The 16,222-nt window shown below is 43.6% G+C and overlaps 2 protein-coding genes across 7 annotated transcripts in view; one reads left to right on the forward strand and one right to left on the reverse strand.

Moving 5' to 3' along the window:
- The window catches only part of Wdr62 (WD repeat domain 62), a 102,738-nt gene extending 97,899 nt beyond the window's left edge, over nucleotides 1–4,839 (forward strand). For both annotated transcript variants that reach the window (XM_076807005.1, XM_076807006.1), the window contains one exon: nucleotides 1,053–4,839. In XM_076807005.1, the coding sequence (XP_076663120.1) occupies nucleotides 1,053–1,435 (383 nt within the window). In that variant the 3' untranslated portion in view covers nucleotides 1,436–4,839. The remainder of the gene's footprint in view (nucleotides 1–1,052) is intronic.
- Nucleotides 4,649–10,535, reverse strand: Glys (glycogen [starch] synthase). 5 transcript variants are annotated; one of them, XM_076807008.1, is made up of 12 exons: nucleotides 10,193–10,535; nucleotides 9,406–9,572; nucleotides 9,135–9,319; nucleotides 8,706–8,902; nucleotides 8,441–8,633; nucleotides 8,086–8,348; nucleotides 7,796–8,006; nucleotides 7,588–7,724; nucleotides 7,197–7,329; nucleotides 6,746–7,132; nucleotides 6,448–6,660; nucleotides 4,649–6,146 (listed from the first exon to the last, which is right to left on the reverse strand). In XM_076807008.1, the coding sequence occupies exons 2-12, from the start codon at nucleotides 9,542–9,544 to the stop codon at nucleotides 6,114–6,116; spliced, it is 2,091 nt and encodes a 696-aa protein (XP_076663123.1). In that variant the 5' UTR covers nucleotides 9,545–9,572; nucleotides 10,193–10,535; the 3' UTR covers nucleotides 4,649–6,113. The 5 variants fall into 5 exon arrangements, with proteins under 5 accessions (XP_076663123.1, XP_076663126.1, XP_076663125.1 ...); XM_076807011.1 differs by having other exon boundaries at nucleotides 9,406–9,566; nucleotides 10,186–10,535; XM_076807010.1 differs by having other exon boundaries at nucleotides 10,186–10,535.
- Between the last annotated feature and the right edge of the window lie 5,687 nt (nucleotides 10,536–16,222).

Raw genomic sequence — 16,222 nt, forward strand, 5'->3', positions numbered from 1 at the left:
TTGAGAATGCTGTCCTGTGAAAATAATAAGTCTTTGAGTGTGTTAAGAATTTGTAAGTGATCATGCTATGACCAAAAAAAATCCACATTCAGACAGAATCTCGTTATCGGAGTTTAGTGTACAGACTAGAGTTCAGTCTGTAGGCCGCTGTACATAAAATACGCTACACCGTCACTGTCAGAATGCTCGAGGGAATTTTGTAATACGTGTTGAAGCAACGTTGCCCCTGCTTTCTTACCACCAGTTCCGAACGACACTGCTCGACCCAGACTCTACTATCAACTGCTTTGCAATCCATTTAATAATATTGTAAATAATGTACATAAGTATCTCGTAAAGATTCGAAGCTACAATGTCCCGAGAACCATGAGGGGACCACGCAAGAAGGCAGTCACGAAACCTTACTCTTATTACTCTTAGATCATCGCATAGACCTCGAGAATCTAGTTCCCTCGTCGTTAGGATATATAATACCCGAGTTTCTAGATCTCGATCACAATAGCATGGTCTCATTACGGATTTTAGAGTCGATGTAACCTGCACGCTGCACGATCTCGTTCACATCCTCCTCATACCATCGAAGCGGATGCTACATGTTCGCGGACCATGTATCGTCCACTCGCGCTCGCAGCTCGTTGTAAATCATGCAGATGTTCTGTCCCAGTTAAATCGCCCCGAGGGTCATCATCTGAGATCTCTATAAACAGAACACTTGCATCAGCCACAACGCGTTCCCCAGGGGCGGATTTGTGTATAGGCGAAGTAGGCTGCGCACTGTGAGAGCGATAAATTATGTGGAGCAGCAAATTTTGGGGAGCAAAGACGCTTGAGACAACTTTATAAACAATTCACTTCTTTTCACATAGCGAATTAGCAATAACTCATACGTGAGTTGCTATATTGAATTAATTTTGAAATTATCTCGACTCCTTTAAATCAAAGTATTTGATGATATTTCGCAAAAAGGTCAAATCTCCAAATTCGCCCCTGGCGTTCCCGGTCTACCTTTCATCCTGCCCCGGTCAATTCTGATAATCCTTTCACCTCCGCAGTGTCGACGCAGCTGTGCAACACGATCGCCGACGACCTGACGCGTACAGCGGACAACGTGGTGCAGCTGTACAAGCGGCTGACGATAGACAAAGAGGACGAGGGGGCCTGCATCGACAGGGACACGATGCTGCGCGGCCTCCAGTCGTCCGTGAACGAGACCATGCGCACTTTACGGTTAGTGATCGCCGGTGGCGAAAGCCTCAACGACGGATCGTCGGCGAGCGGCGATAACGTGGCCGTGAGCGAGGCGACCGCCACGTTCCAAGAGCTGCTGGCTGGCCAGGATCAGGGTAAGGTGGTCAACATGATGCAGCAGTACTCCGAGCTGCTGTTGACCATGATGCAGCAGAGGATGGGGGGGGCGCAGTCGAGCCACACGTAAAATCCGTCCATCTCTGCGAGCCGTGGGAAATGAATGGATCGGGACGTCCAAGAGGAAGCTGCACGCCTTTATCTTTCTGTGTCGTTGGTGGAGGGAACATAACGAGGTGGAAGCAGCAACGGCTCAAGGCATGCTTGAGTGATTAAATACACAGGGTGTGTCCAGGTTACCACGAGCACCTACCACGTCTTCGTTTCTTCAGAGTCTATGAGAAAATGTTCGAGAAGAGAGTTGAGCTTGATGATCTCATTCAAAGTCACTACAAGGTCGCCGATATCTCCCTAAATGGAACCGCATGCTTTTTGTTCGCGCGAGCAAGTACAGTACAAAGTATTTATTTTAGTAAATGAAAACTTTGGCAACATTCCTCGTAGACATGTTTCCCTGTACTTAAGGTGTTTGCGATAAATGGTACACCTTGTGCTTCTGCCAGTCGCCGTACGCTCTCTCTATCCTGCTTCTTTACTCTCTACTGTCATTGTCCGTATCTCGAACCACTCGCGATCCTTCACCGGCACGCAGCTCGGAGAAAAGGCGAAATGGCAGGATAAGTTAAGGAGAATTTCAAAATTAGTCCGTTGCGGCCGAGAGACGCGTCGATTTTTAGAAAATTAGCGATCGAGAAGGGGAGGCGCTCGACGATCTAGAAACTGATATTCGAAGCTTGAATCTAGCCGCGCGTCGAGCTCGTTGACCTAAGAAATCTGCGATCGAGCGTGCTTTCCTTTCTTCGCCGACGAGGAGCGCCGAGAATGTTTTAATGTTGTATGTCACGTGTACCGAAGGGTGTCTGTAGCCAAAGTCAAGTAGAATATTTATGCAGCAGTGGCCCGCGAGACCGAGAAACAAAAAAAAAGAATAGAAAAATAAGAAAAAAAATGTTGAAACGGTTTGAAAGAATCTTGACGCCTGAAATCATGCCAATTTTGAAATCTCCCCCCCCCCCCCCCCACACACACACACTGGATGAAAAGTAAGATCAGCTGCGTGAAGCTTGCATGTATCTTGAGGCCATACGCCGTGAAAATGCCAATTAACTAAAGACTCTTAGACTAGTTTCCAAACGAATATATATTATATATATATATATATATTTATCGACTACCGCGCGATACTGTGTCGTAATATTAGTCTTCTCTCGTTGTGTAACCAAAGGTTGTCTGTACCTACGGTCTAAAAAGGAGCCTCCCTTCCTTCCCTCTCTCAGAGACGTTTCGAAAAGCTTCGACGGAATTGTAATCGTGCGATTTGAGCAGCGAATGAGTAAAAGAAAGGAACGAAAGAAATTCGCGGATGCGAGCGACGTGAACTTGCCAGTACGAAAGACGGACGTCTCTAGATCTTAGCCGACGCATTTAGATGAGAGCAGAAAGAAAGAAGAACAGGCTTTTCGTAGACCCATCCGCGGATGGGAGCCACAGAGTGTATGTGATTTTATATTTCCAAATCGATATGATAGCCTCCTACTAATTTTACTTGGTGAAGAATTCCTTGAGCGTGTCACGCAAAGAGGCGGGAGTCATTGCGAGCAGACGGGCACGAGGGATTAGTTTCGTTTCAGCCGAGTCCTACCGCTGGCCGACTGCGTATTTTCTCATAGGGATCGCGAAATATTTTTACACGCCTGTTACGTCGATAGACGGAAACGTTCAATGTTCCGAAGCGTCGTGTCCTCTAATTTTCGGTTGGGATCCCGTGCCTCCGAGCTGAGGAAGGCTCGCGGCAGATCGTCCGGACTAGAATGAATGCGCACCAGAGGATGTCAAAGTATTAAGGTGGAAGCACGTGTATTATTGCCGTTGCGTAACGATCCACGAGTCGCCCCGCGCGATTCGTTTCTCTGCGTTCCAGAAAATTCTCCGTTAAGTTACTTCCCTCGTCGTGCGAAGTTCGTTCAGCATCGTACATGTAATATTGTATAAAGATAACGTGCCATTTAGGTTTAACAGACCCAGCCATCGTTTACCAACTGAGGACGTACCGGCGAGGCACGCGTTTCGATCGTAATCTTCGTTGATAAACGGTGTAACATATCTTCGATCTAGACTCAAAGCTGTTTCGTTCTGTCGGTTACATTGATTGGCGGGCTTAGCGTTCAAGGGAACGGCCTTAAGCGCGAGAATAATTTCTGTAACTTCAGTATTTCTTTCGCTGGGAATCCTTTTCGTTCGATCTTCCCTGCTGGACGTTTCTCTGACGTGGCAGGGCGATTCTTTTTTTTACGGAGGTGACTTTATTCCTGAACGACCACGGATCAATGCGTTCACCCGGTAGCTGAGTTCCTTTCGCGGGTACTGCGTCGTTCAATAAGATCAATTAGCTCGGTTCAAAAGGTATCGGTTATCGCGCTAGAGGCTTTACGCTGTGCCGCCACTGATACTACTAATCCTTATCATTTTCATTGCGGACGCTGATCCATGGAATCGAGGCAGACATTTGGCGCCGACGGTGAAGGTGTTGATCGCGTTCGAAATACAGGATGACTCGTGACTGATGGCTTGAACGGAGGAACGGATGATTCAGCGTGGAGAAATGATTCGAAAACGTGGAATGGAATTTTTATGTACAGGGGAATTTTTTTCTAAATCTGTGATCAAAAATCTCCAATCAGTTGATACAAAGAATTCAATTTTAACAGATTTAGGAATATTTGCTTGATAAGATTGCAGAGTTCACGTAAAATGTAAGTCAAGTGCACGTGTACTTGGCAAACATAGAAAGTCAAACCCTCGGAAAACAAAATTTCATTCCACATTTTCGACCTATTTTTTCACACAGAATCATCGGCATTTCGCTGTAGCAGCAGTGTTACGGGCCATCTTGTATATCATCGCGTATTCTAAAGACTAGAATATTTTGTATTCGGTGTTCAGCATTTTTGTAACACGTCGTGATCGTTGTAAGCGCATGTATAAACCGTGGACGGACGCGAAAGGTGGAAAAAATATCGAATCTCGTCTCCATACCTCCCCTCCCCCTTGTATTTTGCCTAGCTGTTCGCGTTGGTAATGAACCATTCCAAATTCCCTCTCTCTCTCTCTCTCTCCCCCTCTCTCTTTCTCTCTCTGTGTAATAATAATCATCGAAGACATTATATAAAATACTTTTAACCGATCGCAGAGATAATCGGTGGCTTCTTTCTCTTTTTCTTTGTATATTGTTGTACTTGTTGCGTTAAGGCGTACATTGTTATGTAATATTATGTTATACTCGTTTCAGTAATCGTGTACATATTTATTTCGAATCGAGTCGCAGGGAACGCAAAGAAACAGTTCGGTAATCGTTCGAGACGCCAAATGTAATGATTTTGCCGTTAAGAAAAAGTATTGGTAACTTTTTAGCACTTTGTTTCTTTTTGTATATTACGTTAACGATTAATAATATAATAATTCTTACAAACTGAACTCGAGACTCATGGTTATTCTCAGTCGACGCTCGAAACCCGACCGCGGTACACATCATCGCCTCCCTTCCCCCTTTCAGAAAACCAAAAGACTGATTACCAGTGGCGGATTTAACTGGCGTGGGTCCCATTTTCAAAATAAAGAAATTACGATTTTATCCAAACACTACATTTTTTTTGTACTACTAAATTTTACCCGTTTTTAGTTAACTACCTCTTCATTTTCCCGAAAAAAATGGGCCCCTCAAAAGCATTGCCAGCTGAGCCTTTTTCCTGAAATCCACCACTACCGATTACGATAAAGCATGTATGTTGGAAGAAGCTTTTATTTTCAGAGGGGTAACGCGCAATCCCGAGGACAACGGATCGATCGCCCCCAGGACGGACAATCCATTGGCAAGGGACGTTTTACGAAAGCCGTGGTATCTGCGCGCTGATTCTCGTAAAAATACAACCGTCTTCTGTACAAATACGAACACATTCCACTCACTACATATACGTATATGCATAACATGAAATATAGTTTTTAAAATTATAACAATATTATAGTCGATACATGGAACATTACGGCGCGAGTTTCGATCCTTCGAATACATTCTTCGTTGTTCTTCGTGATTTCGTGTGTGTGGCGTGATGTAAATACTGTTACTGTGTACAGGCTGTCTCAGAACTGTAGTTACCAAGTGAACTGGGTAATAGAGCTCGCGGGAAGGAACTTAAATGGCATTAAACTAATCATTCTTAAGATATTCAGTTCTTTAATAAATAGTTTTCCTTTTAAAGCTTTCTTATATAATTGAGCTGCCTCCTTACGTCAGCGTTTGTACATTCACGTGTCAGTCTCAAATACTCTTGAACTTTCGATATATCAGTCACCGTACAGTGATAGACATCTTTAATGGGTATTCTGAATACTCCAAGAACGGTTACTTTGCCTACGTTTACTGGGACTTTTAGTTAGTTGAGTATAGCTGCTTCTTTTCACGAGTTTGCTTGCGAGTCTACAGTTCTGAAACACTCTGTATGTACTTGACATGTCTGAGCTTTGCATGAACGCACGATGCGAAAGTGTAACGGGGGGGGGGGGGGGTAATGTGACGAGCAAATTGAGATAATGAGTAATGGGGTGATGAACCAGCGGTTATCTCTTCATGGAGGACTGTGGACCATATGAGTCGAATCTTTTGGCACTACTTATCGCAACGTCTCCACGTATTCATCTAGTGTACATATAAATCGTTCGTCGTACTCTAATTCGCAGATACTTCCAGCCTATTATCTGCCGCCCGTTTGGCGCAGTTCCTGTAACTACAACAAAAAACAGAATTTTTAATTAAATCCGAAAGAAAAGCGTCTTGAATTCCAAGAATCTACTCGGAATTCCTCCCCCAAACTAATTTCCTTCGCTGATACCTTGGATGCATAGATTGGAGGATTATTTAACGAAAGTAGTGATGGGTTCTCGAATGCCTCGCGAGTATTTTTGTTTGAGCAAGTAAGTGCTGACAATATTTATCATGCTTCACTCGATGTATCCAAGACAGTAAATCTTCGATACTCCAGATCGATTCTCCCAAATTCCCAAATATACCATGCAAATACTACAGACCTCTTTCTCGTCGTCAACTTCGTCCTCGTCCTCGTCTTCGTCGTCGGAGCCGTGGACCGAGGCAGCAGGCGTGGTGTGCCTCGAAGAGGAAGGCGACGGCGGTTCGCTAATAGGTCTCGGATAACTGAAGCGACCCACGCCACCCTCGGCGTATTCCGAAGCCAATTCCGGATAGACTTTGACCAGCGCCTTCATTCTGGCTTGGCGGTAATACTGTAACAACGATCGCGATGGGAATTAATTTAAATAAATTGTAACAAGCAAACTTAGAAGGTCACAGTTCAGCGCATGCACTCACGATTCCAAGATTTCTCCAATCGAGGAGATCGCTGAGGCGTTCGGTACGGTTTCTTTGAATGATACGTTGCCGACGACTGAGACGCGCGAAGTCGAACATGAACTGGGCCAGCTGCTGGACGCTGTTCTCTAAGCCAATGAATCGTCTGTCCACGATGTAAATACCGTAGCTCATCGGGTCAGCTATGTGCTCCTGCATGAAGCAACCGAAACCGGACAGATTCGTGGTGATGCTGGGGATACCCATGACCGTACACTCGGCGGGCGTGTAGCCCCATGGCTCGTAATAGGATGGGAAGACTCCTAAGTGGCACCCTCTGACGAACTCCTCGTAGTCCAAACCGAAGAGAGGGTTCGTCGATGAGAGGAACTCTGGGTGGAATACTATCTGCAATTCCAAGCAATTATCATTAATGCGGAGGAATTTAAATGGGGAATGATGAATGTATTACCTTGACTCGCTCATTAACAGTATTGAAAAGGTTGCATCTCCTGATAGAATTTAGCACCGGGTCGTTCCAATCGTCTACGACATTGTGCGTGGTAACGGGTGGCAACCCATTCCTCTGCAGAGCGTATAAACACCTAAAACGGTTAATACAAATAATGATTAATATATACCTTTGGCTGTAAAAGGCCCCGCGGCTCATGAAAAGCTCTTCGTAAATTCTGTGGTGTCCTATGCATAGATATTTATTATAAATTTTGTTTAAAAGGCCCCGTGATCCAGGAAAAGCTCTTTGTAAATTATGGCGGGACTCTATGCATAGGTATTTATTATTATAAAATTTATAAGTATATAGAAACGCGTTTTTTTTTTACTAATGTAGGTTTAAGTACTACCGTTTGATTTTGATAGTGTCTTCCTTCTGCAGAAGATCTTGTGCGTCAGGCATGCGACCCGACAGGCACAATTCGTACATACGTTTCCCTATTTTCTGTTGAATATCATTGATCGTGTCTCTCAACGATTTAGTGACCTTTAACGAGAAAATCCCTTATAAAGAATCATCTTGTTACTCTCTTACTTTAAGGATGAAAATCGACTTACAGCGTGACCTCGCAATGACTCTACATTGAAATTATTGGTTCTAGCTGGAAATATGAGGAAAGCAACGACTGTCATATCAGGCCTAGACGATTTCAAATAATGATTCAATCTGGCCAGCGCCTCGATGAATATATCAGCGCCCTTGTTCCCGAACTCGTAGCGTCCGGCGATGAAGAAGTACAAAGTCTTATCCAGATCAAAATCATAGTGCCTAAAAATACGCAGGATTTATATAAGAAACTTCGGGGAAAGAGGGAGATTAGATTAAGGTCTAATTCCAGATACCGTACCCATAAAAGTGACCTCTAACGAACTCGTGTATCTTCTCCTTACTAACGGCGTGCAAATTTTGGAATTCGTGCAGAGCCGCGAACTTCTTCACGTTCAGCCCGTTCGGCGTGATCACGTCCGGCTTTCTCTTCAACAGATGTTCAGCTTCGAATCCAGTTATGTCCGAAACGGTAGTGAACACGTGCGCCAAGTGCGAGGCGGCACGTTCCATGCAGTATCTGTGGTAAATCTGTCGCTTCCCTGCCTCCTCGTCGACGCTGAACTATAATAAACCCGTCGGCGATAGTTTCGGATAACGCTCGAAGTGGAAAAGTCTGGGGTCCGGTAATAGACCTTGACCTCCATATACGATACCTTATCTAAATTATTGTAAAAGTCAGTCTTCCCTGCGCAGAGATATCTGCCAAGGAGGGTGGCGTGCGTGGTGAAAACCGTGGCAACGTCCACGTGCCTGGTTCGCAGAGCAATTAACCCGACCCCGGCCTGCCATTCGTGACAGTGCACGACCACGCGAGGTGGAACGTCTGAGTATCCTTCGGCAGCTTTCCTAATGTTCAAAAGTTCAAGGATTCATATTGAGCTAATGGATGAGTGCCTCCTCATGGATTAGGAAAGTTACCTGAATTCAGAGATGAATTGACAGACAAGGTAGCCAAGGATAACCGCATCGTTGGCCTCTATATCGAGATGAGGGATACCGAGGTTGCAGGTGTTCCATAACTCCTGCTTGTACTCGTCAAGCTTCCACGCAGCGCTCCCAATATCGAAGAGTATTATTTGTGGGTTCCCGTCCACTAGCCACGTACCTGTTACCACCTCAATAATAGCTGTTATTTTAATATGAAATAGAATTCAGATGCATCATTATTCTACAGAAATTGCAAGACTAGACTAGAGCGCGGCTTGTGCCCATCGCCCTTGAATTAATTTTGGCCTTGCACTTGGACTTTATCCAACTCGCTATTCTCGGAGCATAATAAACAATCTCAGCTACAATGATGCTTTCTATTTGAAAATCAGAGCTTTCCACAACATCGTCTAGGCTTACTTTGAAGCCCTGATCGCGTAGAATTTGGACAGCTATATTCAACGGACTATTGCGTGGGAAGTCTGCCTCCTCCACTTCCGTGCGAGCCGAAGTCTCTTTGTACGGACCGATGAGGCAATACTGATCCCCCATTTCCTCGGTCGAGACGAAAGCTTTGGAACGTATTACGGTGTATATACCACCGACTGGAAACACCGAACAGGAAATTATTAATCGCACATTAATTATTAACACCTCATAGTTTTTCCGAATCCTTTTAAACTCTGCGTACCTTTGTTCGCAGCCTCCCATGCAACTTCGAAATTCCATCGGTTCTCGTGTTGCGCCGTATACCCACGGTCCATAAATTCCAGCAAATCATTACTGCTGTCTATGCGGTAAAACCTTCTCGATGCTCGTTCCCTTGACATTTTGCTGGCTCCTCTTCAATCTCTATTTCTATAACACAAATTTAACGCTGTGAAATGCAGATTCTAAATTCACACTCGATGGAAAGAACTGTTTCACTTTTCAAGCTCGAGAACTCCCTATCCCTGCGAATGGCTCTCGATTCACCTTCCTGGTTAGAATGAAACGAGAGAACTCCCGAACGCAGTGGACACTCGCGATTACGCAAGTAACCAGACGCGGATAGCGATCTGCGGGTGTAAATTACAATAAACAAGACTACTTTACGTTTCACCTTTGAATTGCACACCGATAACCGGGATCACGCCGTGCTTGCCAAGATCAAGATCAAGATCGATAGGACACCGTGTGCGCGCTGCCTTCCCGGCCACGAGCTCGAGCTCAAGTTCGCCGAGGGGATATCATCGCGGGCGGAAAGCGGCACGTTGCGTGTCGCGACGGGTTTATCGGGGAGGTCAATGACAGCGCGAGGTATTGCCACTTTTATTAGGGTGCCACCGGGTCCGTTGAACCACGCGATGACGAAAGAACAAAGGCGGCGAGAAAAAAGTGTTGGAAAAAAACTTGGTTCGAAAGTACTATTTTCGGGCGGACGTGGTCGACGAGTGGAAGAAGGTTTGCCGGAGGCGTTAAGTAGACTTACGGTTTACGGTTCCCCCGAAATAACGAGCGACGACGGTGGTAAGAGCGCAGCGGCGAAGGAGCAAGTGGGTGGGCGCAAAGGCGGACCGTTCCACGGCCAAGCTCCCGTGAAGGTCACCACAAACTACAAAGGTCACAAGGGCTCGACGGAGGAGACGGCGTTACGGGCCACTTTGAACCCGACGAGAATCTTCGAATCTTCGCCCGCCCGCTGATTACGCATTACTCAGGCCTCTTTCGCAACGGCACTGATGGCTCGAGATATATAATATCTCTGCCTCGGCGGAGCCGATTATTTGTTGGCTCGTGATCAGACCCTCGGCCATTTCTCCCGACACGCGTAGCACACGCGGGTGGGCTTGTTGTTGATGCGGACGGAAGCTTTAGTTATTTAGTTGTGGGATTGCTGGATATTGTAGGCGGAGAGATTGTTGTCGGGAATCGTTCAGGCGATACTACCCCTTTCGGTCTTGGTGTTTACGCCAGTTTACTCTCTTTCTGGGAGGGAGTCGCATTTGAGGGATTGGTTTCGGAGTATGTAGTTGGAGTTTTCTATGGAATGTAAAAGGATTTAAATTCCAGTGATGGTATTTGTAGTTGAATGGAATTGGAGATCACGTAGTTAAGATAATATGTTATTTAGTAAAATGTTAAGTGAGTAGTATTTCGTATTGGGAAGTGGCATGCATATTGGGCTGGTAAAAGTATTGTCTATTGTATTGTTGCACTTGAGTTTTTCGAATGTTCTCAATCGAGTGTGATTTTCAATTGTGAAGATGTGATTTAGAATGTGAAATGTGATTTGTTGTCTGGTGTGTTATTGAATAATTGGAATTATTGCTTTGTTTGGTTAATTGCTTTCTTGGGATTTAGGGTTGTTACGGAGGCATTGCCGGTTAGTTTCATATTCATTTTGTTAAGATACTACTTTTATGAGTAATAAAAATTTCTTCAAATCATATGACACCAGACGCTATCACCACCTAGCGGTGAAATCTGGGAATTAAAAGTTCCATTCAAAGTATGCAGGAGCAGAGTAATTTAAGGGGGTAGACACGTCACGTGACCTGGCCGATTCGGCAGGTCGGTATTACAGCATTTTTTCCTACACAGAAATGGTAATACCGATAGATCGACGATTACCCGGTGAACGCGAGAGGGAGCTGTTTGCTATTTCTGTATTCTATTCTGAATAAGGAAAGAAATTCTCAGCTGTTCCGTTATACTTATAAAAATTTAAACGGAAAGTCGGCTGGTACTGTAAACGTAGAAAATTCATTGTACATTTCAATTACTTGAAATGTGCTTATGCTACAATATTCTACGTTAGCAGTAAGGAATTCTAAGTGAAAAGGGAAAATAGATGACGGAATGTCCCCAGAAAATGAAATTTGTTAGGTTAGACATTTTTTTACTAGCAAAGCACCGAAACAGAACATGAAATACACTTATTACACGTCCTCTGCAGAAAGCAGTTATCAACAAACATTATATATACAAAATTGTATTGAATGTTGAATTGGGCTAGTGAAAATGCGCAGACTGGATACGCGTGATTATTATGTGGTCGGCTCCTCGAAATGACAGAAAATATAACCTAAATATATGCTATATGACAACAAATGTTTAGTGGCTATTTCAGCTTCAAAGGCATCGCCTTAAAGTAGCAAACAAGAGCTACGCCTTTCAAGGGCCTTTAAACAGTTCTCGGTTAATGTGATGCTTTTGAAAGACTGGAAGCTTGTAATTTCTGAATAGTATTCCATGGACACTAGTTGCAAAATTTTCTTCAATATCGACTTATTAACAAAGGAAATCTATGGTATTCTTAAGGAAATACCATAGATATTTGAAATATGGATAGGAATATGTAAAAGGTATTTCTGAATAATAATACAGTTTGTTTCAAGTTTCTTTCAATATATTTGCATAAAAGGCCTTTACAGTGTTACAATAAAGTATAAGGTATATAAAGTCACTATTTTTTTGTGATTACTATCAAGGTTTCCATCATTCCGTCGAAATATTCCGAAGTTAAAACCTGTAAGAAGAAAAATATTTTTAGTAACTTGACTTGTCTATTATTGAACATGGGAGAAACGTTACAACAGTTTGTCACGTATGAAAATATATTAGTAAAGGGAATAATTTTATTGTGCAACATGTTGGTTGAAATTAGTCGTTTTAGATTTTATGTTTCCGGTAAGATTTAATATTAATTCCTACCACTCGTAGCACTGTAATCTTATTTTAGAATCAGTCGGTAACGTTGGGTGCGACACGAGAAGCGGCCAATTCAGCAACTACCTACTCTGAAATCTGTTGAAATGCTGTGCGTGTGTGCGTGCTTGTATATGTGTGACATGTTTAGAGTTTAGAGTGTGCCAATGCGATGTAACTAATCTCACATACTGTAACTAAAGCGATTATTAATCGTGTATATTTCTGCTTTACAGGTAAGGAATTTTCACATAAAAGACGTTAAACCGGCTGCATTTTCGACTGGGTTCATTGATATGAAATTTGCACAAGATACTGCTTCAGCCGAACCCAGACCTAACCCAGACCTTTTTTTTTTTTTTTTACGTGGAGAAATCCCTAACGGATACCCCTAACCCTCACCTAGACCTTTTTTTTTTTTTTTTCGTGGAGAAATCCCTAACGGATACCCCTAACCCTCCCCTAACCCAGACCTAATCCAGTTACACTTGTAACATTTCATTGTATTGCATTTCACTTATTTGAATAAATTGCAGTTAAGTGGTAAAAGAGTTTTTTTATTTAACGAGCACTACTTACTCCTTCCTATTCCAAATCACATATAAAAGATATGCTAAAAAGAACACATAAAAAGATCCTTCCACGCAGAGTGGTTTTAAAAATCTTCGCATTAAAGCACTACTTTAAATATGCCATTCAATACTCTCAAACTCTATCGACTTTCGTTCAACGCTTCTACTTCTCTTCAGAGACATTATTTTGCGCTACCTCTTTCCACGTCATGTTATCCTGTTACAAAGCCTGATTTTAGAGATATCTGAAAATTTTCGCCAGATTTTGGCCCAGGTATCAGGAGAACATGAAGCGAAAAGAGGTATTCCGAATTTCAGCTTCGAAGGCATCCTCGATTCTCTCTCCGAAGACGTTACTTAGTGCCACCTCTTTCGACGGCATGTTCTCCTGTTACAAAGCCCAATTTTGTGCATTCTGAAAATTTTTGCCAGATTTTGGCCCAGGTATCAGGAGAACATGAAGCGAAAAGAGGTATTCTGAATTTCAGCTTCGAAGGCATCCTCGATTCTCTCTCCGAAGACGTTACTTAGTGCCACCTCTTTCGACATCATGTTCTCCTGTTACAAAGCCCAATTTTGTGCATTCTGAAAATTTTTGCCAGATTTTGGCCCAGGTATCAGGAGAACATGAAGCGAAAAGAGGTATTCTGAATTTCAGCTTCGAAGGCATCCTCGATTCTCTCTCCGAAGACGTTACTTAGTGCCACCTCTTTCGACGGCATGTTCTCCTGTTACAAAGCCCAATTTTGTGCATTCTGAAAATTTTTGCCAGATTTTGGCCCAGGTATCAGGAGAACATGAAGCGAAAAGAGGTATTCTGAATTTCAGCTTCGAAGGCATCCTCGATTCTCTCTCCGAAGACGTTACTTAGTGCCACCTCTTTCGACGGCATGTTCTCCTGTTACAAAGCCCAATTTTGTGCATTCTGAAAATTTTTGCCAGATTTTGGCCCAGGTATCAGGAGAACATGAAGCGAAAAGAGGTATTCTGAATTTCAGCTTCGAAGGCATCCTCGATTCTCTCTCCGAAGACGTTACTTAGTGCCACCTCTTTCGACGGCATGTTTTCCTGTTACAAAGCCCAATTTTGTGCATTCTGAAAATTTTTGCCAGATTTTGGCCCAGGTATCAGGAGAACATGAAGCGAAAAGAGGTATTCTGAATTTCAGCTTCGAAGGCATCCTCGATTCTCTCTCCGAAGACGTTACTTAGTGCCACCTCTTTCGACGGCATGTTCTCCTGTTACAAAGCCCAATTTTGTGCATTCTGAAAATTTTTGCCAGATTTTGGCCCAGGTATCAGGAGAACATGAAGCGAAAAGAGGTATTCTGAATTTCAGCTGCGAAGGCATCCTCGATTCTCTCTCCGGAGACATTACTTTGCGCCACCTCCTTCGAATTAACACTTTATGTAAGAGAACTTTGGAGTTTGGATAGGAATGTTCAAGACGGTTTCTACAATGATAGTATACTTTTCTAGAGTTTTTTTTTCCACTATATTTTCCTCAAAATACATTCAATACATCGCAATGGTGCGATATAGGTAGTATTCTGCTTCGAATGGTTCTGCGTCTTCGATTCGCTTTCCGGAGACATTACTTTGCGCCACCTCCTTCGAAGTCATGTTATCCTGTTACGAAGCCCAAATTTTGTGCGTTCTGATAATTTATGCCAGGTTTTGGCCAATATGTATCAGGAGAACATGAGGCGGCAAGAAGGTATCCTAAATTTCAGCGGAACTTCTGCTTCGAATAGTTCTGCGTCTTCGATTCGCTTTCCGGAGACATTACTTTGCGCCACCTCCTTCGCAGTCATGTTATCCTGTTACGAAGCCCAAATTTTGTGCGTTCTGATAATTTATGCCAGGTTTTGGCCAATATGTATCAGGAGAACATGAGGCGGCAAGAAGGTATCCTAAATTTCAGCGGAACTTCTGCTTCGAATAGTTCTGCGTCTTCGATTCGCTTTCCGGAGACATTACTTTGCGCCACCTCCTTCGAAGTCATGTTATCCTGTTACGAAGCCCAAATTTTGTGCGTTCTGATAATTTATGCCAGGTTTTGGCCAATATGTATCAGGAGAACATGAGGCGGCAAGAAGGTATCCTAAATTTCAGCGGAACTTCTGCTTCGAATAGTTCTGCGTCTTCGATTCGCTTTCCGGAGACATTACTTTGCGCCACCTCCTTCGAAGTCATGTTATCCTGTTACGAAGCCCAAATTTTGTGCGTTCTGATAATTTATGCCAGGTTTTGGCCAATATGTATCAGGAGAACATGAGGCGGCAAGAAGGTATCCTAAATTTCAGCGGAACTTCTGCTTCGAATAGTTCTGCGTCTTCGATTCGCTTTCCGGAGACATTACTTTGCGCCACCTCCTTCGAAGTCATGTTATCCTGTTACGAAGCCCAAATTTTGTGCGTTCTGATAATTTATGCCAGGTTTTGGCCAATATGTATCAGGAGAACATGAGGCGGCAAGAAGGTATCCTAAATTTCAGCGGAACTTCTGCTTCGAATAGTTCTGCGTCTTCGATTCGCTTTCCGGAGACATTACTTTGCGCCACCTCCTTCGCAGTCATGTTATCCTGTTACGAAGCCCAAATTTTGTGCGTTCTGATAATTTATGCCAGGTTTTGGCCAATATGTATCAGGAGAACATGAGGCGGCAAGAAGGTATCGTAAATTTCAGCGGAACTTCTGCTTCGAATAGTTCTGCGTCTTCGATTCGCTTTTCGGAGACATTACTTTGCGCCACCTCCTTCGAAGTCATGTTATCCTGTTACGAAGCCCAAATTTTGTGCGTTCTGATAATTTATGCCAGGTTTTGGCCAATATGTATCAGGAGAACATGAGGCGGCAAGAAGGTATCCTAAATTTCAGCGGAACTTCTGCTTCGAATAGTTCTGCGTCTTCGATTCGCTTTCCGGAGACATTACTTTGCGCCACCTCCTTCGAAGTCATGTTATCCTGTTACGAAGCCCAAATTTTGTGCGTTCTGATAATTTATGCCAGGTTTTGGCCAATATGTATCAGGAGAACATGAGGCGGCAAGAAGGTATCCTAAATTTCAGCGGAACTTCTGCTTCGAATAGTTCTGCGTCTTCGATTCGCTTTCCGGAGACATTACTTTGCGCCACCTCCTTCGCAGTCATGTTATCCTGTTACGAAGCCCAAATTTTGTGCGTTCTGATAATTTATGCCAGGTTTTGGCCAATATGTATCAGGAGAACATGAGGCGGCAAGAAGGT

The sequence above is a fragment of the Andrena cerasifolii genome, chromosome 2 (assembly GCF_050908995.1).
Source record: "Andrena cerasifolii isolate SP2316 chromosome 2, iyAndCera1_principal, whole genome shotgun sequence".
In the NCBI taxonomy this organism is placed as follows: Eukaryota; Metazoa; Arthropoda; class Insecta; order Hymenoptera; family Andrenidae; genus Andrena; species Andrena cerasifolii.